Below are 23,049 nucleotides of genomic sequence, written 5' to 3' on the forward strand. Positions count from 1 at the left end.
TTGGCCTATCGTGCCTCCTCGAGTGGAGCTATCTAATAATTTGAATTTTCCTGCCCTTTTGCTATACCCTGGAAAATCATGGAGTTATAATTTCTTCTGGGATTCTATCTCACAGAATTAACTTGTTTTAAAATCATAGAATCAGAAAGCGCAGGAGACCATTTGGTCCACCCTGCCTATGCTGGCTTTTTGTTTAAATTGCTTTCTTTTCAAGAAAATGCTCTTGAACAAGTGACCATTATAAATGTATTCCTGTTTCGAGTTTCGTGTTTAGTTTCTCCCTAATAATTCTTTTTTGCTGAACCCGCATTGATTATGCCTAAACATGTGTAATTTCCCCTTCTCTCTCTTGCTAGTCTTTTGTGCTGGAACAAGAGAGCGGAACACCCTGGAAACTCATAGCATCATACAAGCGCAGAAGGAGGCTATTCAGCCCATCATACCCGTGCCAGCTCTTTGAAAGAGCAATCCAATTAGTTCTATTCTCCAGCTCTTTGCAATGCCGATTTTATCCTTTTCAAATGTTTATCTAAATCCCTTTTGAAAATTGCTATTGTATCTGCTCCCACCTCCTTTTCGGGGAGTGCAATCCAATAACAACACACTGCAATTAAAAAAACCTCCTCTTCTCATTTCACTGGTTCTTTTCATAATTTTCTTAAAATAATTGAGGAACTTTGGGGGAAACGAAATGAAATTGTAAATTCTGACTACAGTACGTTCCCATTGGTGGAAGGATCAAGTACCTGAGTGCACAGGTTTAAGGTAACTGGCACAAGAAGCAATGGCGACATGGGGGGAAAGACTTTTTCACGCAGCAAGAGGTTAAGATCTGGAATGCGCTGCCCGAGAGTGTGGTGGAGGTAGATTCAATCAAGGCATTCAAGAGGGAATTGAATTATTATCTGAAAGGGAAGAATGTGCAGGGCTATGGGGAGAAGGCAAAGGAGAGGCACTAGATGAATTGTTCCTTCGGAGAGACAGCAAATTCCTGACAGACCGAATGATCTTCTAGAGTGAATGCCAAAACAGATCATGTCACCAATTTTGGGAGCCAAGGTAAAGTGATCCATTAACTTCAGTCCAAACTTCACTTTTTTAACTATAGATTTAAGATAAGGGGCAGGAGGGGATGTGAGGAAGAATTTTTTCACCCAGAGGGTGGTGGGAATCTGGAACTCACTGCCTGAAAGGGTGGTAGAGGCAGAAACCCTCACAACATTTAAGAAGTGTTTGGATGTGTACTTGCGATGCCACGGCATACAAGGCTATGGTCGTAATGCCGGAAAATGGGATTAGAATAGTTAGGTACTTATTTGACTGGGGCAGACCCGATGGGCCGAAGGGTCTTTTTCTGTGCTGTAGACCTCTATGACTCTATAATAAGTTTGTACCTGCACTGAGAGGGAAATTATTTTCTCTCTAATAATGTTTGCTTTTTAGGTTAAAGCTGCAATGCTGATGTTGCAAAATAAAAATAACTGCCCTTTCTAGCTACTTTTTGAGCTAAAATATGTAGAACACCGCTACCATGTGGAGTGGTTGAGACAAATCACCTAGATGGATTGAAGGGGGAGTTAGGCAAACACATGAAGAAGAAAAGATTTGCTGATAAGGTGAGATGTGGTAGCATGGAAGGAAGCTCATGCAGAGCATAAGCACCAGCTTGGACCGGTTTGGACCGAATGGCTTGTTTCTGTGCTGTAAATTCTATGTGATACACATGGAGAGAGTATTCTTTCAGAGCAATCCACTGGGAAATATGTCACAGACTGTATGACATCCTGTGCGCGTTTGCACTCTTCATGTTCATAACTTCTTGTCATTTTTTTTTTTTTTTGCTTTGATTTCAGGCATCAGTAGCTTACTACTGTCAAGAAAAATATTTCCACCACGTATTGAACGCTGCTAATGAAGGGCTGATGATGTGCTGCAACAAGCCTGTGCTGATTTTCTTCAAAGCTTTCGCAAATTTAATGGAAGGTTGAAAAAATATATACCCTTCTAAGAAGGCACCCTGGGCTTTCAGACCTTGTGGGCAGATCATTCATCTTTAGCGCTTGGGCCTAAAGCATTTCCCGTAAAGAACGTGTAGAGGAAAGTTGTGCCAAGAAGATCAGGCACCCTTAACAGAGTCTGCCTAATTGTTCTGTCCATGGATTTAAACATGCAGGGAATTGGGTGATTCTCCTTTCTGGACCTGTGATCATCCTGTGTTCGGTTTTCCTCCATGCATTTCATCCGAATGATAGTTTGTGGCCAATCAGGCAGTGGTCTCTTACAGCAGTGACTGCACTTCATAGGAACTTCATTGTCTGTAAAACCCCGAGGTTGCAAAAACTGCTACATAAATGCAAGTTTTTCTTTCTTTTCGGTACTTGGCTGTATAATTGGAAAAGTGCTCCCTTCTGTAGCAACTAAGCACCTAAGAAGTAAATAAAGTGCATAACCCTCAAACTTTGGTATTGGCTTCAAATAGGCATCGCCCTCCAGCAGCACAACAGAGTCCAAGAGCTCACTATGTGAGTAATTTGGGAATGAAGTTGGCATATGTTCCATGATTCAACATGCTCCTGAAAAAAAAGCAGGCTTGCATTTATATAGAGCCTTGCATAACCTCAGTACATGCCCATAACTTACAGCCAATGCTGTACTTTGGAAGTGGGATCTTGTGATCTTATGTACTCAACGTAATGTTGGAAATGCCTCATCTATTCACCTGCTTGTTGAGTCCTTCCATGTTTTTCATTGACCTTCATCGATCAACAAGTCTTATGAAGTGCTGATCTATGATTCTTTGCATGGATTTATTTTCTGCAGTATTTTATCCTTTAACTTCAAAACCTCTCCCCAACTTCTACCTCTCTACTTTTGAGGTGCCGTATTTTTTGACTTCACCTTTCCAGGGAGCGGCCTTACCTGACAAGAGTGCGTTTGGGCTTGGACCAAGCGTTTATCCAGCCCCTTGAATAAAGAATTTAAGAACTTGCATTTATCGAGTGCCTCTCACAACCTCAGGCCATCCCAAAGCACAGCCAATTAATTTCTTTTGATGTAGTCACTGTTGTACTGTAGCAATAGGTGATTTTTGTGCCACAGGGATTACAGCATGGGGGCTTATCCCAGATAATAGGAATAAATTCAATTTGAAAGACGGAAGAGGAAGAAGGGCAACTTTATCTTCCGGATAAATTAGAATCGAGCAAGTTTAATTAATGGAAAGCAACAAATCACATAATATGGCTTGAATTCACGAATAAACAAACGGGTGGATTAACAATGGGTTAACTGCAAGTCCCACCTACAAATCCCTAGGTGGCATTAGGACGATGACCATACGTTGGGCTAAATTTCACTAGAGTGGGGGATTGTGCCATGTGCACCTTTATGCTTTTTCCTGCACCCTTCAGCTTTTACACCAGAATTTGTTGGCAGTGCAAGGTGATGATGACTCATTGAGGCATCTTGGAGCTGAGTGAACAATAGGACCACCAATCAATCTTAATAAATGGGATTTAAGGATTTAGAAAGGAACAGAGGAACAACAAAAAAAGAGTAAATTAGATTCAGTGTAGGAAGTGGACTAAAGAGAGGGTAAAATAATCTTAATCAAGAGAGAGAGAGAGACAGAAAAGAAAATTAGGAAGAATTTTTTCCAAAAAATTGGCACGTTGTAATCTCTAACAATGATTTACTACAAGCAGGAATGAGTTTGAACAGTTTAGATCTGAGCCAAAATGTTTGATCGGCATTACATTAGCAATTATCACATCGGCTGAAATATACTCAACACGATTAATCATAGAATTGTAGCATAATTTTGGCACAGAAGGAGGACATTCGGCCCATCATGTTCTTGCTGGCTGAAGAAAAAGTTATCCAGCCTAATCCCACTTTCCAGCTCATTTCATGTGACTATCCAAATATTTTTTAACTGCAATGAGGATTTCTGCCTCTCTCATCTTTTCAGACACCTACATCCCCCTGGGTGAAAAACCTGCTCCTCAACACCCCACTTCCCCCTTCTAATCTTTTGACCAGTTACTTTAAATCTATGCCCCTTGGTTGATCTCTCTGCTAAGGGAAATAGGCCTTTCCTATCCACTCTATCTAGGCATTCATAATTTTGTACACCTCAATCTCCCCTCAGCCTCCTCTGTTCCAAAGAAAATAAACCCAGCTTATTCAACATTTTCTCATAGTTAAACTGTTCCAGTCCTGGCAACATTGTCATAAATTTCCTCTGTGCCTTCTTCAGTGTGATCACATTCATCTTGTAATGTGGTGATCAGAATTGTATGCATTATTCTAGTTGTGGTTTAGATTAGGCAGTTCTAGTATAACCTTCCTGCTCTTACATTCTATGTTTTGACTAATGGAAAACCACCCCAAATGTATTTTTAACCACCTTATGTATCTGTCCTGCTATCTTCAGGGATCTGTGGACATGCACACCAAGGTCCTTCTGCTACTATTTATTGTGTTAGCTTATTTGCCCTCATCACCTCACACTTCTCTGGACTGAGCTCCATCTACCACTTTTCCGCCCACCTGACTAATCCATTGCTATCTTCCAGCAATCTGCAGTTTTTTTTGTCACATTCAACCACGGCCAATTTCGTGTATCATTGGCAAAGTTCTTAATCCGGCTGAGTTTTAACCATTGATTTAACCACAACAAGCAAGGAATCTAGCACTGTGCCCTTTGGAAACCCACTTGAAACAGCACTGCAGTCACAAAAATACCCGTCGACCATTATGCCTTGTTTCCTGCTGATGAGTCAATTTTGGATCAAACTTGTTCTTGGATCCCAACATGGGCTTTTACTTTTCTCGCGAGTCTGCCATGTGGGTCCTGATGAAAAGCCGAGTTAAAGTTCATGTATGCTACGTCCAATTCGACCTTCAGCGACCCTCTGTGTTATCTCCTCAAAATATTCAGTCAAGTTACTCAGCCAGCATCTTCTCTTAAAAAATCCATGCCGACTGTTCTTGACTAATCCTTCTAAATGATCATTAATACTGTCTCACAGAATTTTGGGAATTTTTTTGCAATAATTTGCTCACCATGAGGTTAGGCTGGCTGGCCTGTAATTACTTGATTTATCCATTCTTCCCGTTTTAAACATGGTACAAAGTTATACCTCCAATCCTCCAGCACCATACATGTAGCAAAAGAGTTGAAAAGTGATGCTCAGAGCCTCCACCATTCACTCCCTTGCTTCTCTTAACAGACTAGGATATATTTCATCTGGGCCTGGTGGTTTATCTGATGCTAAATAAGATGCTGAATCCATTAATATTTCCTCTCTCACTATCCTTATCAAATATTTCACACTCCTTAACTACAAAGTCTGCATTGTTCCCCTTTTTTGTAAAGACAGATGCAAAGTATTAATCGAGAACCATACCCACATCTGCCTCCTTACCTCTTGGGTCTCTAACAGGCCCTACTCTTTCCTTATTCTGTTACTATTTATGTATTTATAAAACATTTTTGAGTTTTCTTTGACTTTACTTGCAATATTTTTGTATGTCCTTTCTTTACATTCCTGATTTCCTTTTTGATTTCACCCCTGTACTTTCTATTCTTGATTTCTAACATAAGCTTTCCCAAGAATACAAGAAGCAGGAGTAGATCACATGGCCCATCGAGCCTGCTCCGCCATTCAATATGAATGATCAACATGGATGATCTTGGTCTTCAGCTCCGTTTTCTCGACTGTTCCCCAGATCCCTGGATTCCCTGAGACACCAAAAATCTGTCTGTCTAGCCATAAACTTATTCGATGATGCAGCATCCACAACTCTCTCTCTCTGGGGCAGAGAATTCCAAAGATTCACAACCCTTTGAGTGAAGTACTTTTTCCTCATCTGCCATAAATGATCGGCCCCTTATCCTGACTCTGTGCCCCCATGTTTTAGATTCCCCGACTAATGGAAACAAACTCTCAGCATCCACCCTATCAAGCCCCTTCAGAATTTCGTAGGTTTCAATGAGAGCACCTTTCATTCTTCTAAACTCCAGAGAATACAAGCCCAATTTATGCGCCTTTTCTGCCCTATCTTATCCTGTATGCTCCTTAATGTCCGGGGGCTCTAGATTTAAGAATGCCACCGTTTTGCTTTGTGATAACATACTTGTTCTGAACCGTCACTTTAATCTTTAATCTTCCCACTGCTCTGACACTGATTTACCTTCAAGTAACTGTTTCCAATACACTTTTGCTAAATCACATCTCAACTTAGTCAAAAAATGGCTTTTCCCCAATTTAAGACGTTTACTTTTGATCCACCTTTGTCCTTTTCCATAACAATGCTAAATCTAACTGAATGATAATCACTGTCAGGAAAATGCTCTCCCACTGATACCCCTTCCATCTACCCAGCTTCATTCCTTAAAACTAAGTCCAGAATTGCTCCTCTTTTTGGGCTGGCTACACGGTAGCTAAATAAAGGGTTCACCTGAATGCCTTTCTCTTTAAACCTTTTACGTTGATTCTATCCCAGTTAATATTGGGATAGTTGAAATCCCCAACTTCACCTACCCTATTGTTTTGCACTTCTCCAAAAATTCAATCAAATTGGTCAGACATGACCTCCCCTTAACTGTCCTTGATTAATCCCTGCCTCTCCAAGCATAGATTAATTCTGTCCCTCAGAATTCCTTCCAATAGTTTCCCCAGCACTGAGGTTAGACTGACTGGCCTGTAGTTCCCTGGTTTATCCCTTCCTCCCTTCCTGATTAACGGTACCACATTGGCTGTCCTCCAGTCCTCTGGCACCTCTCCTGTGGCCAGGGAGGTATTGAAAGTTATTGCCAGCACCCCTGCTATCTCCTTCCTTGCCTCACTCAACAGCCTGGGATACATTTCATCTGGGCCTGGAAATTTATCTACTTTTAAGCCTGCCAGACCACTTAGAACCTCCTCCCTTTCTATGCTAATTTCTTTAATTATATCACAGTCCTTCTGCCTGATTTCCAAAGCCACGTCGTCCCTCTCACTTGTGAACACTGACACAAAGTATTCATTTAGAACCCTACCTACATCTTCCGGCTCCACACACAAATTACCACTATGGTCCTTAATGCGCCCTGCTCTTTCCCCAGTTATCCTCTTACTCTTAATGTACTTGTAAAATAACTTTGGATTTTCCTTTATCTTACCTGCCAATGTTTTCTCATGCCCCCTTTTTGCTCTCCTAATTTCTTTTTTAAGCTCCCCCCTACACATTCTATACTCCTTTAGGGCTTCCGCTGTTTTGAGCCCTCGGTATCTGCCATAAGCCTCCCTTTTTCTCTTTATCCAATCCTGTATACCCCTCGACATCCAGGGTTCCCTGGATTTGTTGGACCCACCCTTTGTTTTCACTGGACTATGTTGGCCCTGTACTCTCCCTATTTCCTTCTTGAATGAGTCCCACTGCTTTGATGCAGATTTACCTAAAAATAGCTGGTCCCAGTCCACTCTGGCCAAATCATATCTGATCTTATTAAAATCAGCCTTCCCCCAATTTAGAACTCTGATTTCTGGCCCATCCTTGTCCTTTTCCATAACAACCTTGAATCTAACAGAGTTATGATCATTATCTGCAAAATGCTCTCCCACTGATACCTCTACCACTTGCCCAGCTTCATTCTCTAAAATTAAGTCCAGGACCCCCCCCCGTCTTGTAGAACCTTCTATGTACTGGCTTAAAAAGCTCTCCTGGATGCATTTTAAGAATTCCGCTCCCTCCAAACTTATCACACTATGACTTAATGCTAATGTTGGGGAAGTTGAAATCCCCCACTATTACTACCCTATTATTTTTACACTTCTCTGAAATTTGCCTACATATCTGCTCTTCTATTTCTCTCTGACTGGGGGCGTAGAGTACACTCCCAGCAATGTGATTGCTCCTTTTTTGTTTTTAAGTTCTACCCATATGGCTTCACTTGAGGAGCCTTCTAAGATGTCATCCCTCCTTACTGCTGCAATTGATTCCTTGATCAATATTGCGATACCCCCTCCTCTTTTACCTTCTTTCCTGGCTCGCCTGAAGACTATATCCTGGAATATTAAGCTGCCAATCCTGCCCCTCTCTCAACCATGTCTCTGTGACAGCAATGACATCATATTTCCATGTGTTAATTTGTGCCCTCAACTCATCTGCCTTATTCATCAGACTCCTTGCATTAAAATAAATACCATCCAACCTTGCCAATCTCCTTTGTGCCTTAACTGGCCTATAATTTCTATGCCTTCCAGACTCACTTGCTCTTCTCCTCTAATTTTGGCTGTGCATCTTCCCCTGCTGAACCTCATCTCAGGATCCCATCCCTCTGCCAAGTTAGTTTAAACCCTCCCCAACAGCACTAGCAAACTTCCCCGCAAGGATGTTGGTCCTATTCTGGTTCAGGTGCAACCCATCCACCTTGTACAAGTCCCACCGCTCCCAAAAACCGTCCCAATGTCCCAGAAATCTAAAGCCCTCCCTCCTGCACCATCTCTCCAGCCACACATTCATCTGGACTAACCTCCTATTTCTGTACTCACTAGCGCGTGGCACCGGAAGTAATCCAGAGATTACTACCTTTGAGGTCCTGTTTTTAATCTGTTTCCTAGCTCCCTAAATTCTGCTTGCAGGACCTCATCCCTCTTTCTACCTATGTCGTTGGTACCAATGTGTACCACAATCTCTGTCTATTTTCCCTCCCCCTTTAGAATGCCTTGCAGCCGTTCAGTGACATCCTTGACCCTGGCACCAGGGAGGCAACATTCCATCCCGGAGTCATGTATACAGCTGCAGAAACGCCTGTCTGTTCCCCTTACTAGTCTCCTACCACTATTGCTCTTCCCCTCTTCCTCTCCCCTGTGCAGCTGAGCCACTGACAGTGCCATGAGCGTGGCTGCACTCCCCAGAGGAACTGTCTCTCTCACCGTTTTCCAACACAGTTCTCGAGCGAGATGCACCCTGGGGATTTCTTGACTACTTGACTGGCACCTTTCTTCTGACTGACGGTCACCCATTCCCTCTCTGTCTGCACTTCCGTAAGCTGTGGGGTGACCACATCTAAAAACGTGCTATCCACGAAACTCTCAGCCTTGCGGATGTACCTCAGGGCCTCCAGCTGCCGCTCAAGCTCTAAAACGCAAAGCTCAAGTAGCTGCAGCTGGTGGCCCTTCCTGCACATGTGGTTGGTCAGAGCGCAAGGAGCGTCTAGGACTTCCCACATGTTTCAGGCAGTACATAACATGGGACTGAGCTGCCCTGCCATGCCTCTAATTGAAAAAAAACCCTTACTTTAAGTTAAATACAGTAAAAAAAAGTTTAATTATTTATGTACTTTAAATAAAAACTAGAACCCTTACCTTTCCTTAGCTTAATCTATTTTAAACTGGAGAAAAAAATTTGAGAAAAACACTTACCCACTACTCACCAATCAGCTCTCACCTTTGCGCTGACGTCACTTTTTGAAGCTTCCCTACACTCGCGCTGGTTCTGATCTCACCGCCGCTCTCTCGCACTGTCTTGCGATGTCACTCTTGTTATTTTCAACAAGAACTGACTGCAGGACACCCTTCCCAGACTGCTTCACTGCGATGCTGACTGCAGGACACTCTTCCCAGACTGCTTCACCGCGATGCTGACTGCAGAACACTCTTCCCAGACTGCTTCACCACGATGCTGACTGGAGGACACTCTTCCCAGACTGCTTCACCGCGATGCTGACTATAGGACACTCTTCCCAGACTGCTTCAACATGCTGCTGATTGCAGGACACTCTTCCCAGACTGCTTCACAGTGATATTGCCTGCAGGACACTCTTCCCAGCTATCAATACAAGTACTCCTTAATTACTTATATTATGTTCAAAGCAGAGGTCGATAGATTTCTAGACACCAATAATATCAGGGGATATGGGGACGGTGCAGGATGATGGTGTTGAGGTAGAAGATCAGCCATGATCTAGTTAAATGGCGGAGCAAGCTCGAGGGGCCAAATGGCCTACTCCTGCTCCTATGTTCCTCTTGATCAGTATAGAATTTGTGGACTCTCAAGGGACGAATAAACATAATGGGCAATGTAGTGTGGATGTCAAGGGAGAGTAAGACTGGCTCAGCTGTGATGCCCCTTACAGCCAAATAACCTGCTGGCACTCATTGTCAAGGCCGAGTCGTGAATAGCTTGATTGAAATACAAAAAGGCAGCTGATACCTGCCTAACTCTACCAAGCAAGAAGTCAATGCTTTCAGGAAAGGAAGGGTGATTTTAGATGCCTTTAAGGGAAAGCTTAATAAGTACGCGAGGGAGTAAAAAACAGGAGGGCATGCTGATATGCCGAGAATAAGAGGGGTGGGAGATGGTCATGTGGAGCATAAACACTGGCACAGACCAGTTTGATTGAAGGACCTTATCCTGTGCTGTAAAATTCCAACTCCCTTGAGATGGAGGCCAACACTTTGTTAGTTTTTTAAATTATATTTGGTATCAGTGCATTAGCTTTTTAGTGACTTATATACCAGTGTATTACAATCTATTTGCTCTTTCACAGTTTAGTCATGTCTCAGAGAAGTTCATTAAATAGAACCCTTTAATGAAAATTAATCTGAGCAAGCAATTAATTATGTTCCCGTGTAGTGACTGTTCTTTTGTAGGCGAATATAACAAACAAATGAGTTAGAAGACAAGGACCTTGTCTTTATGTCTTATACAGTAATGGTTGAGCAAGAAATGTTGGCACCAGATGCACTCCCAGTATTTTTTTTTGATTCATTCATGGAATGTGGGCATCACTGGCTAGGCCAGCATTTATTGCCCATCTCTATTTGCCCTTGTTCAGAGGGTATTTAAGAGTTATTTACTGTGGGCTGGAGTCACGTGTAGGCCAGACCAGGTAAAGACAGCAGATTTCCTTCCCTAAAGAACATTAGTGAACCAGATGGGTTTTTACGACAATCATTTTGTGGTCATCATAGGACTTTTAATTCCAGATTTTTACTGAATTCAAATTTCACCATCTGCCATGCTGGGATTTGAACCCAGGTCCACCAGAACATTACCTGAGTGTCTGGAATACTAGCCAACTGTGCCACCGCCTCACAGGATGTGGGTATTATTGGGAAAGCCAGAATTTATTACCAATCCCTTATTGCCCTTGAGATGGTGGTAGTGAGCCGTTCTTGAACTGCTGTAGTTCACTAGTGTAGCACGTTCCGTGCTGTTAGGGAGGGAGTTCCTGGATTTTGACCAGCCAGAGTTGTGAACTTTAACATCCAATATAATCAATAAAATAGGCAGACTTGGTTTTAGATTTAACATTTTATGCAAAGGGCAGCATCGCTATCAATGTAACACCCCCTCAGTGCTGCATTGGAGTGCCAATCTAAATGACATACATTGTTCTGAGATGTACTGACTCGGAGGCAATGTAAGCCAAGCTTCAACTATGGATGTAGTGTTGGCACAGTTAATGTACTAGAGAGATATGCATGCTTCAATGAGACGAATGCACTTTCCTCATCCCCTGTACTAAAAGCTGTGCCATTACTTTTACAGGCCATATCCAAGAAACCATCAGACTCCTTGAGACAATCAAGGGCAATCAAAATGTTTCACTGTGCTCAATCATTGCCCTCATTTATGCGCACAGAAAGAACTCAATAATTGGTAGGTCCTTCAAGAATTATTATGCTTTCAATTAATCCTACCTTCAACTGTTATTAGGATTCACAAGAAATATGAACAGGCACAGAGGAGCTGAAATATTCATTGGATTCACTGCTCAGGTCACTTTCTGAAGAAACGTATATAGTCGCCTCTAGGATCCTGTTTAATGGCTTTCGGGTTAACTTTTTGCTCTAACCCCACTACTACGAACATACGAGTTAAGAGCAGGAGTAAGCCATTTGGCCCCGCAAGCCTGTTCCACCATTCAATAAGATCATGGCTGATCTGATTGTGGCCTCAACTCCACTTTCCGTCTACCCCCTATAACCTTTGACACCCTTGTTAGTTAAGAATCTATCTACCTTTGCCTTAAAAATATTCATGGACTCTGCCTCCACTGCTCTCCAGGGAAGAGAGTTCCAAAGATTCACAATCCTCTGAGATAAAATATCTTCTCATCTCCGTCTTCAATGGGAGACCCCTTATTTTTAAACTGCGTCCCCACTTCTAGCCTTTCCAACAAGGGGGAGCATCCTTTCAACATCCACCCTGTCAAGTTCCCTCAGGATCATATATGTTTCAATAAGATCTCCTCTCATTCTTTGAAACTCCAATGGATACAGGCCTAGCCAGTTTAACCTTTCCTCGTATGATAACCCCGCATCCCAGATTGTGTAATGAGAAAGGGCTAATTAATAACCTTGCTGTAAAGGAGCCTTTGGGAAATAGTGACCATAACATGAAAGAATTTTGCTTTAAGTCTGAATGCGACATAGTTCATTGAAAACTAGGGTCTTAAATCTGAAGAAAGGAAATTATGAAGGATGAGGGGCAAGCTGGCTATGGTGGACTGGGAAAATACACTAAAATATTTGACAGTAGACAGGCAATGGCTAATGTTTAAAGAAATACTGCATAACCTACAACAGATGTACATTCCTCTAAAGCACAAACACCCAAAGCGAAAGGCAAATCAACTGTGGTTAATGAAATATGCTGAAGATTGCATTAGATCAAAGGAAGTGGCTTAAAAAGATGCCAGAAAAAGTGATAAGCCTGAGGATTGGGAGCAATTTAGAACCCAGCAAAGGAGGATCAAGAAACTGATTGAGAAAGGGAAAAGAGAATATGAATGCAAACTAGCGAGGAACATAAAGGTGGACTGTAAAAGCTTCTTTCTGTATGTGAAAAACAAAAGATTAGTTAAGACGAATGTGGGCCCATCACAGGTGGGGACAGGAGAATTCAAAGTGGAGAACAGGGAAATGGCGGAGAAACTAAACAGTTACTTTGTGTCTGTCTTCACAGAAAAGGACACAGAAAATCTTCCAGAAATACTAGGCGACCAAGGGACTTGTGAAACTGAGGAACTAGAAGAAATTAGTATTAGTAAAGAGGTAGCACTTGAAAAGTTAACTGGATTGAAGGTTGTTAAATCCCCTGGACCAGATGAGCTTCAACCCAGAATGTTGAAGGAGGAGGCTAGAGAGGTAGTGGATGCTTTGGTGGATATCATTTAAAATTCTAAAGATTCTGGAAAGGTTCCTGCGGACTGGAAAGTAGCAAATGTCACCCCACTATTTAAGGAGTGAGGAAGAGGGAGAATGGAGAACTACTGACCTGTTAGTTTGACGTCAGTATAGGGAAAATGTTAGAATCTATTATAGAGGATGTGATAAGTGGACATTTAGAAAAGAATGGTAAAATTGGGCAGAGTTAACATGGATTTATGAAGGGGAAATCATATTTGACAAACTTGTTGGAGTTTTTTGAGGATATTTCTTGTAGCATTGATAAAGGAGAACCAGTGGATGTGGTGTACTTGGATTTTCAGAAGGCTTTCGATAAGGTCCCACACAGGAGGTTAGTAAATAATATTAGAGTGCATGGGATTGGGGGAAATATACTAGTATGGATTGAGAATTGGTTAACAGACAGAAAGCAGAGAGTAGGAATAAATGGATCATTCTCAGGTTGGCAGGCTGTTACTAGTGGGGTACTGCAAGGGTCAGTTCTAGGTCCACAGCTTTTCACAATCTGTATAAATGATATGGATGTGGGGACCAATTGTAATATTTCCAAATTTGCTGGCAACACCAAACTTGGTGAGAACATAAGTTGTGAGGAGAATGCGAGGAGGCTTCAAGAGGACTTGGACAGGCTAAGTGAATGGGCTAGAACATTGTAGATGGAATATAATGTGAATAAGTATGAAGTTATTTACTTTTATGGAAAAAACAGAAAGGCAGAATATTTCGTAAATGGTGAGAGGTTGGGAAGTGCAGGTGTCCAAAGGGACCTGGTTGTCCTTGTTCATGAGTCACTAAAAGTTAGTATGTAGGTGCAGCAAGCAATTAGGAAGGCGAATGGTATGTTGGCTTTCATCGTGAGGGGATTTGAGTACAGGAGTAAAGATGTCTTGCTGTAGTTGTATAGAGCCTTGGTGAGACCTCACCCAGAGTATTGTGTACAGTTTTGGTCTCCTTATCTAAGGAGGGATATACTTGCCACAGAGAGAGTGCATTGGAGGTCACCAGATTAATCCCTGGGTTGGAAGGATTGTCTTATGAGGAGAGATTGAGGAGACTGGGTCTGTATTCCCTAGAGTTTCAAAGAATGAGGGGTGACCTCATTGAAACTTACAAAAGTCTTACAGGGTGTGACAGGGTGTGACAGCATTGATGTAGATAAGATGTTTCCCCTGGCTGATGAGCCCAGAACCAGGGGATACAGTCTCAGAATAAATGGCAAACCATTTATGACTGAGATGAGGAGGAATATCTTCACTCAGAGGGTGGTGAATCTTTGGAATTCTCTACCCCAGAGGGTTGTCGAAGCTCAATCATTGAGCATGTTCAAGATGGAAATCGATAGATTTCTGGAGACTGATGCCATCAAGGGATATGAAGATAGCATGGGAAAGTGGCATTGAGGCTGATGATCAGCCATGATCTAATTGAATGGCGGAGCAGGCTCGATGGGCTTGGAGCAGTTATCTTTCAGGAGTAATTGGATGGCAGTCAGCGACCCAGCTACCACGCTTCTAGAGGCTGTTGTTCAAGGAAACCAGGTATGTGGTCACATGGGCCTATGAAGAGTTTTATGACTACGCCATCGGCCTCAAGGACACAATCAAATTGAAAAGGAGCTCACAAAGATGCCTCCTCGGATCCAGAGGTTTCACCTGTGCCTCATGAGATTTGTCTACGAAACAGCCTATGTCCATGGAAAAAATCAGAAGGCAGATCAAGGGCCTTCCAACCAAACAGGATGTCAACTTTGTTGCTGAGCTAGTGGACTACTCCCAAACCACTACCAAACACCTGCTGGCAACCACGATCAGGCTCCAACCGATCTGCCAAGAGCAGCTCCACCAGGCCTGCTAATCTACAATGGCAAGAAGTGGTCACTCGTCGTAGACCACTTCTTCAGATGGATGGAGGTAAAGCAACTTCATACGACCATCACGGAGATGGTCATCAAAGCACTCAAAGAGATGTTTGCGAGCCATGGCATCCCAGATGAGCTCATATCTGAAAGTGGCCCACAATTCTCTAACGAATGCTGCGCACACTTTGCAGCCACAGTCAGCTTCTGCCACTGTTACCAGTTCCCCAAGATACACGCAGTCAGACGGTAAAGTGGAATGAGGGGTCCGTACAGTGAAAGCCCTCCTGAAGAAAAATGAGGACTTCCTTGCCACACAGCTTACTTACCAGTCCACCCCACTTACAAGTGCGGCTGTCCCCGTCTGAGCTCCTGATGGGCAGGAAGCTTCGTACACAACTATCGATCCTGCTGAAAAATCTCCTGCTGGGGTTGGTAGCCAAGGACTGCCAAGACATACAAACAAAAGAGCAGAACTACAGCCAAACACGATCTTCTGCCAACAACAGACGGCACTGCACCAGACACTTGCCTCAGCTGCAGCAGGGTAACAAGGTCTGGATCCCTGACCACGGGAAACAAGGAACAGTCCTCCAATGGCACGAGGGCCAACCCTGGTCCTACCAGATTGGCACACCAGAGGTCACAATCAGACACAACAAAAAGAGTTTCCACCCTCTCCCTAGACCGTTCCCTCCATCGCACAGTGGAGGACTATTGATGAGGATGCCTGTCCAACCTCCAAGCCAACATCAAGAACCAGAACCAACAGAGCCTACCACTCTTCTGATAGAACGGCGAAAGAGATGTGGAAGGGTTATAAGGCCTCCAAACCACCTGAACCTCTAACTTCAAGGATTTGAAGGGAGGGAGGTGGGGCAATGAAAACGTTTTCGATGCTAATCCTATAATAGCAATAATGTTGGAATAGCATGTAAGATTTGAAGTAAACTAATGCCTTCATGGGATAAAGACTTGCGGGAAGGTGTGGTATAAGGATCTAGGATATACAAGGTTAATGGGGGACTGAGTACAGTACTGCCCACACAGCGATGAAAGAAGGCATATGAGTCATTGTGGTGTTGAACAGAGTTGTATTAAGATCTAGACATGGAAATAGAGATGTGTTAAGATCTAGACATGGAAATAGCTCCTTCTCTGTACTCTTTACGTATACATATATAATACATATACTATACATAGTTACAAATAGTTAATAAAGACTTGCTATTAACATAACCAACACCATTACAACAGTTGTAAGGCTGGAGGAGGTTACAGAAATAGGGAGGGGTGAAGCCATGGAAGGATTTGAAAATAAAGATAAGAATTTAAAATTGAGCCATTGCTGGACTGGGAACCAATGTAGGTAGTGGTAGGAGAATAAGTCTAACAATATATGAGAAAGTGTGGATGAACAAAAGACCCACTCAGTCCGTCATGTCTGTTCCTTCCACAGACTATATACACTGTACACTGGATGGAATTGTCCCAGATTTGCACAAAGTGCGGTAGTGGGCATGAAAAATGAAGTTTTACCCACCGACCGCAATGATGGGTTTTCGTGTTGCATCATACCCTTCCCAGAGCGCCCCTCCTCATTAATAATGCATTCACGGGAAACACGCCTGATGGGAAGCGTGCGGGCTTGGATTTGCCTGCTATGCAGTGACCTCAGAGCTTTCTCGCTCTGGGTGCCATATTTAAAGCGCATCAGAGCACAGCCTATTTCATGTCTACAGACCAGGACTGCTCCAGGCAACATATGGCCCTGAAAGCAAAGGTGACGGCAGCCCTCAGATTTGGTGACACCTCTCTGGGGTGCCTGCTGGATGCAGTGGAAAGCCGCAGCTAAGTCCTCGACCCTCGGTCTGGCAGCAGGTGGTCCACCAGAGTCACCAATGCGGCCTGGGAGATGGTGGCAGCGGCAGTCAGCGCCAACGGAACACAAAAGAGGTTAGCCATCCAGTGGAGGAAGAGGATAAATGCTCTCATCTGTTCCGTGGGGGTAAGTCAACCACCTCATCACTCTGAACACACACTCCCAAACCCATCACACATCCACAGGGATCTCATACAGCTCAAGGGACAAAACCATTACCTCCCACACACTCTCACATCTCCATCAGGCTCATATCATCTGGAGCTCGCATTCTCATCCCAACCATGGCTGCACTCACCACACAAACATTCCACACATCCTTATCCTCTGCTGTGTCATGTGTCCAACTCACATTCTCTCCATCTGTTTTCATGCAGGAGAAGCTGGATCATTACAGGTAGGAGAGGTCCCAGACCCGGGGCGGGGGGGGGGGGGGGGTGGAATGGCCGACATTAGGCCCCTCACTCACTTTAAGGAAACTGCCAACATGCTAACTGGTGAGGATGTGGACTGCACCTGCGGCGATGATGAGATCAGCAGCGAACACCCACATGAGGCTCTTGCACCAGATCATCCCTCTCTCAACACAACTGTGACTGCTCTTTCTTCTGTTTTTGACTCTGCTGCCATGCATTAATTATCTCTACTTTGGTTCACAGGGAGCTCTGTCAGGCAACTGATACCCTCAGCCAGCCAGTCCCTCAGTTCTATCCAGGTCCTCACCTCCAGCCAAGAGGACACCTCCTCCATTGAAGAGCTGGAAATAAGCGGCCTGGAAGACCTGTCACAGTGCTTACCCGCACCCTCCACCAACACAGAGACACACACCTGGGTGGGACCTTTATCTAGAGCAGGCTCGGGTTCACAATCTGGTGGTCACCACATGGACTCGTGACCTTAGCAGGAGGAGGCAGGTTCAGACAGGCTCCCTGGCACTCGAAGGACTGCTGGGGAAGAAGCATTTGTGAGATCCAAGTCAGATGATGAGCCTCTGGACTGGCCTTACAATTTATTGTGGAGAGTCAGCTGAAAGAGGGAGAACATCATGCGGATCTGTTGGAAGCCTTCAACAGAGTGGCACGCGAGTCAGATGAGCGCGTCTGCCTACTCTCTGATGAAGTGGTATCCAAATGCATGCGCATGGAGGCCTCCATGGGACAGGCTGTCCCCACCCTGCTACGGATGTCAGGGCAGCACCTAGAAGGCCTAGAAAAGTTAAGAAATACTGGTCACAAGTGGTTGCATGGGTGAACACATTTTGTCACTTTATAATGTGAAAATACATTCACTTCCACTGAATAATGTGTAATGTTGTCTTTGAGCTTCATTTACAGGCTACACGAGCCCTCCCAATGCATCCACACACACACACCCCCCCCCCCCCCCCCGCCCCGCACACAGCTGGACCACGAGTGATTCTGGAGGGAGAAGTGTGTGTGTGTGTGGCAGGGCCTTTCAGAACTCTGTGTAAGCACTCTGCCATGCACATAAAGCCTACATCCATTGCACTCATCTCAATGTCCTAAGCATTTTCAATGCTGCCTGCTGGGGTTCTTTGTCAGTCGTCCACCTGAGCTGACCTGCATCTCCTCCCACTGATCGCGTTCCCATGCAGCATCTGTGCCCGTCCAACATGAGGCTCTGCTCACTTTTGATTTGCACATCACGATAGTCGTTAAGTTTTTGATTAGCTCCTCCATCCTTTCCCCTCCCCCCAATCATCCATGTCCTTTCCCCCATTACAGTCCACCCCCCTGGCATCACCTTCGACCTCCCCACTGTTACCCTACAGCCCGAACCCTTGTCATTCCAGGATGTCCAGGTGAACGTGCACATTCTCTATCTTCCTGAAAATCCCACCCCCATCCACATTGACCTCCCTGGTCTCCTCCTTCCCACCAACAGGGTCCGTGTCTGTCTTCAAGTCCCCACCACCCACCCTCGCTGTCCCTTCTACTGGTACCAATACACCCTCACCCTCCCACCCTACAGGCTCCCTCTATGCCCTCTCACACTCACCATTCCCTCCTACCATGCCCACCCTGAGTTTGCTCCCCAGGTGGCAGTCATTGACTCCACAGACCCCTCCCTTGCACCTTCACCTGGATATTTCACCACCCCCCACTTACTCCTTCCTCCACCCTTATACCTTCCTCCACCCTTACTCCTCCTTACTTCCCCCCCCCATACTCTTTCGCCCCTCCGAGCTCCCTCCTCCCCTGGACACCTTTCCCCCTCCGAACTCACTCCCTTACACCTACTTCCCCACTTGCACCATTGTCTCCCATTACACCCTCCTCCCCTGTATTTCCTCCTCCCCCTCCCCGGACATCCTCCTTCCCCCTCCAATCTCACCAGCCCCCAGACCTTTGCACACCCCTTTCCAACCTCAGTTCTCAACCTCTGAGACCTTCGCTCCGCCCTGTCTTTCCAAAGTCAACTCCCACCCTGGTACACCTTCCTCTCCCCATGGCCGCACTCCACCGATCATGGCGAAGTCTGTGAAGTTCCAAAGTAGGTCCAAACATCAACAGAGACTATGGAAGATGGTGTGAGCCCATGGAGAAGTTCCAAAGCCTTAGCAAAGTTGAAGCTGCTGCGTGGCGACCTCCCACCTTCTAAGAGCTGCTTCGAGCTGGAGTCATGTGCAGAAAGATCCACCCAGCCTCTGATGCACGTGTCCCTCCAGGGCCCAGTAGCTGTAGGGCGCCAGCATCATCTTCTCCTCTGATGTCCGTGATCTGAGCAACGCCCTAAAGGTAAATCCTGACTTCTGTATGTCACACTTGTCTAAATGTGTTCCAGGCCAGCATGTTTTCTCGCTGGTGTAATGGTAAATTGGGCGTGTGGGGGCGTGATTCCAGTCGGGCCATTGCATTCCCATTAGCAGGTTCATGCTGTCCTACAGCAGGATTGGCAATCCACCACCATCAGATGATCCCTCTGTGATTTCACGCTGGCCTGAAACCTATTTTTGCCCCTCCTGCCGAATTCTCTCCAATCCCTGCCCACCATGACACCCGCCACCATTGGGAGTGGAAAATTCCGGCCACTATCTCACAAGGGAAAGTTCTGTGTAAAATCTCACTGCCCTAAGACAATCAACACAAGCTGCTAAATATTCATCCATCATCCCATCACCACTATTGAATTTGAACCTTGGTTCCCAGCTAAGACGGGCTAAATTTGGCTGTGGTGGTAGGCAGGGCCAGGTTGTACAGGACCAGAATGCTAGTGAAGAGCAACATCTTCTTGGTGTTCTCCCTAGGAGGCGATGGAGGCCGGGGACAGAGGAAGGGGTGGTGAAATTGGTGAACACCTTGGCTTTGTATGAGTTGGCGGTGATGCCTTTATTGCTGATGATGTGGCCCAGGAACCAAATGGAGATCTTGGTAAACTTACATTCATCGTTCAGCATCAGCCCTACCTCTTGCAGTCACTCCAAGGCTGCAGTGAGCTTTTCGTTGTCCTCTTCCATGATCCGACGAACCAAAACATCATCCATATGGCAAATGACTCCCTGTAGGCCCTGCAGGATGCCTAACATCATGCGTTGGAATATCTCTGGTGCCTATGTAATCCCAAAGGGCAGATGGTTGAAGCAAAATCTGTCAGAAATCATGTTAGCATCTAGTTTGGAAAATGCCACCCTCAGACTTTAAACCTCCATATTCACGCCCCTCTGCCATCTTGTCGAGATCATTTATGAAGGAATCAACAGGTTCCCCCGACAGTTGGATCCTTTTATTGAACTTGGCTCGCTCCAATATTTTGTTGGATCACAAGGTGAAATAAATGTCAAAGGATTTTAGAACCTCATCAAATTTGGCAGATGACTCGTTAACATCCTTTTGTACAATGATGTTGTCTGCAATTGGTCCTATTGAGTAAAGAAGTGTGTTTACTTGATCTTCTGTCCTATTATTTAAATCAGAAGCGATGCTGCACCTTAAAAATCTTTTCCTCCAAAGACCCCAATTTTTGTTACTGGCCTGAGCCAGAATGGAGTTGGAAGTGTGAAATGGTGATCAAGGTTAAAGATTTTTAAAGTGTGGGTACAGCTTTAAGAACTTACACACTTCCAAGATGGCGTCACCGTTCACTACAGAACAATGGATATCCCGCACTTGCCAGTTTTGGACGGTTTTGCAAAGTGGCAGCAGTTGCACTTCTGGAAGAAGGATTTTTTACAATGGCTGCATGGGGCAGCTGTCTGCCGGCTTAATTTATTCCGCAATGTAGCGTTGCGAGTAGCGAGACATTTAAATTAACTGCAGGCTTTCAGTTTAAAGATTCGGATGGTTGTGAGGTTCCCAAGAGTTGAGTAAGTTAATTATTAAATTTTCTTTTTCTTTTCAAAATCGGAGGCCATGTGTTGGGGCACAGAGTCGGGAATCGGGATTAGCAACTGGTTTCGTTCAACCCACGCTTCTGACTGAATTAGTAAAAGGGGCTTCTTAGGACTGGCTGCAGCCTGGAAGTTGAAAAGATTTAGCTCACCCTTGCAGGCAATGGACTCTGTGTGCTGAAGCTGTGCTTCCAAGGGAAATCCTATGGAGCCAAACTTCTGCCTTTAGCTTCCAGGCTGTTCTGTCTGGAGCTTTTCCTGGCGAATTTTCTCAGCATCTGTAGCTTCAATCGGGAGCTTCTTTCAGTTCAGAATCCATTGAAGATTTTCTTTTTCTTAGTTTTTTGGCATTCTTGTGAGGTTGCGGGTTTTTTGATCCCCAGCTGCCACCATGTTGTAATGGTGTTGGTTGCAGAACGTGTCTGTTAAAGAGGTCTTCATAGTGTTCTGTATGTTAACAGCAAGTCTTTATTAACAGCTTGTACCAATATACTTATATACAGTAAAGGGTACAGTCAAGGAGCTATCTCAATGTCTAGATCTTAACACATCTCTGCTCAACAGCACACTGACCCTAGGTATGGGTCATGTGCCTTCTTACATCATTGTATGGGTGGTACTGTACTCAGTCCCCCATTAACCCTGTATGTACCAAACTCCTATACTACAACAACCCTCTGAAATATCTGCGCTCCTCCAGTTCTGGACTCTTGCACATCCCTGATTTTAATCGTTCCACCATTGATGACCACGTTGTCAGCAGCTTTGGCCCTAAGCTCTATAATTTCCTAAACCTCCCTGCCTCTCTACCTCTCTTACATCCTTTAAGACCCTCCTTAAAAAACTAGTTCTTTGACCAAGCTTTTTGATCATCTGTCTGTTTCTGCAGCTCATTTTGTCTGAGAATGCTCCTGTGAAGTGCCTTAGGATGTTTTACTATTTATTATAGGAATGCACATTGTTGTTGCTTGTAGACAATTTTCATGAAAAACTTTAAAGTCACAAAAGTTGTTTTCTGATGCTAAAGTGATTAATGAGTATTTTGCCTTTCTAAGATCATGATGCCATTCAGGAGCTTGACATAAAGCTCAAAAAAAGCCAAACATCTGCAGGCGATAAGGCTCTGTATTATGCTAGTATGTTCTCGTGGTTTGTGAATCAGCATGAGGAAGCTAGAGGGTACATTGACAGACTGTTGAAAATTTCCAGTGGATCAAAGGAGGTATGTATCTTATGCTGTGTTACAAAAGAACCCATATCTAGGTAGTAATTTGTCATGTTCTCACAACTCCCTGTAGCATTTCAAAGTCAGTGCATTACTTGTGAACTGCGGTCATTTTTTTACAATGGCAAAGTGTGTACACCAAAGGTCCCACAACCAGAGATGGGGCAAACGGCTAGTTAACTTATTTTTTTTTAATGGTGTTGGCTGAGGGAGGTGTTGACCAGGACACCCATTCCATAATTTTCTTTGAATGGTACATTGGGATGTTTTGACCACCTGCCTCAAGTAAATGGAACTTCAGTTTAAAACACCTCTGACCATGCAGCACACCAAAAGACCATTGCTCCACTGCAAAAGATAAGGCTGAAGTATTTGCAACAATTTTCAGGCAGAAGTGTCGAATGGATGATCCATGTTAGCCTCCTCCGGGGGTCCCCATGATCACAGATGCCAGTCTTCAGCCAATTCGATTCACTCCACATGATATCAAGAAATGACTGAAGGCACTGATATTGCCAAGACTATGGGCCCTGACAACTTTCTGGCAATAGT

General features: G+C 44.4%; 1 protein-coding gene across 1 annotated transcript in view; it reads left to right on the plus strand.

The window, feature by feature from the left end:
• The window catches only part of ttc21a (tetratricopeptide repeat domain 21A), a 125,433-nt gene that overhangs the window by 426 nt on the left and 101,958 nt on the right, over positions 1 to 23,049 (plus strand). The window contains exons 2-4 of the mRNA XM_078534881.1: positions 1,854 to 1,983; positions 11,545 to 11,655; positions 22,328 to 22,494. Coding sequence (XP_078391007.1) covers positions 1,854 to 1,983; positions 11,545 to 11,655; positions 22,328 to 22,494 — 408 coding nt within the window. The remainder of the gene's footprint in view (positions 1 to 1,853; positions 1,984 to 11,544; positions 11,656 to 22,327; positions 22,495 to 23,049) is intronic.

The sequence above is a fragment of the Cetorhinus maximus genome, chromosome 3 (genome assembly GCF_964194155.1).
Source record: "Cetorhinus maximus chromosome 3, sCetMax3.hap1.1, whole genome shotgun sequence".
NCBI lineage: Eukaryota > Metazoa > Chordata > Chondrichthyes > Lamniformes > Cetorhinidae > Cetorhinus > Cetorhinus maximus.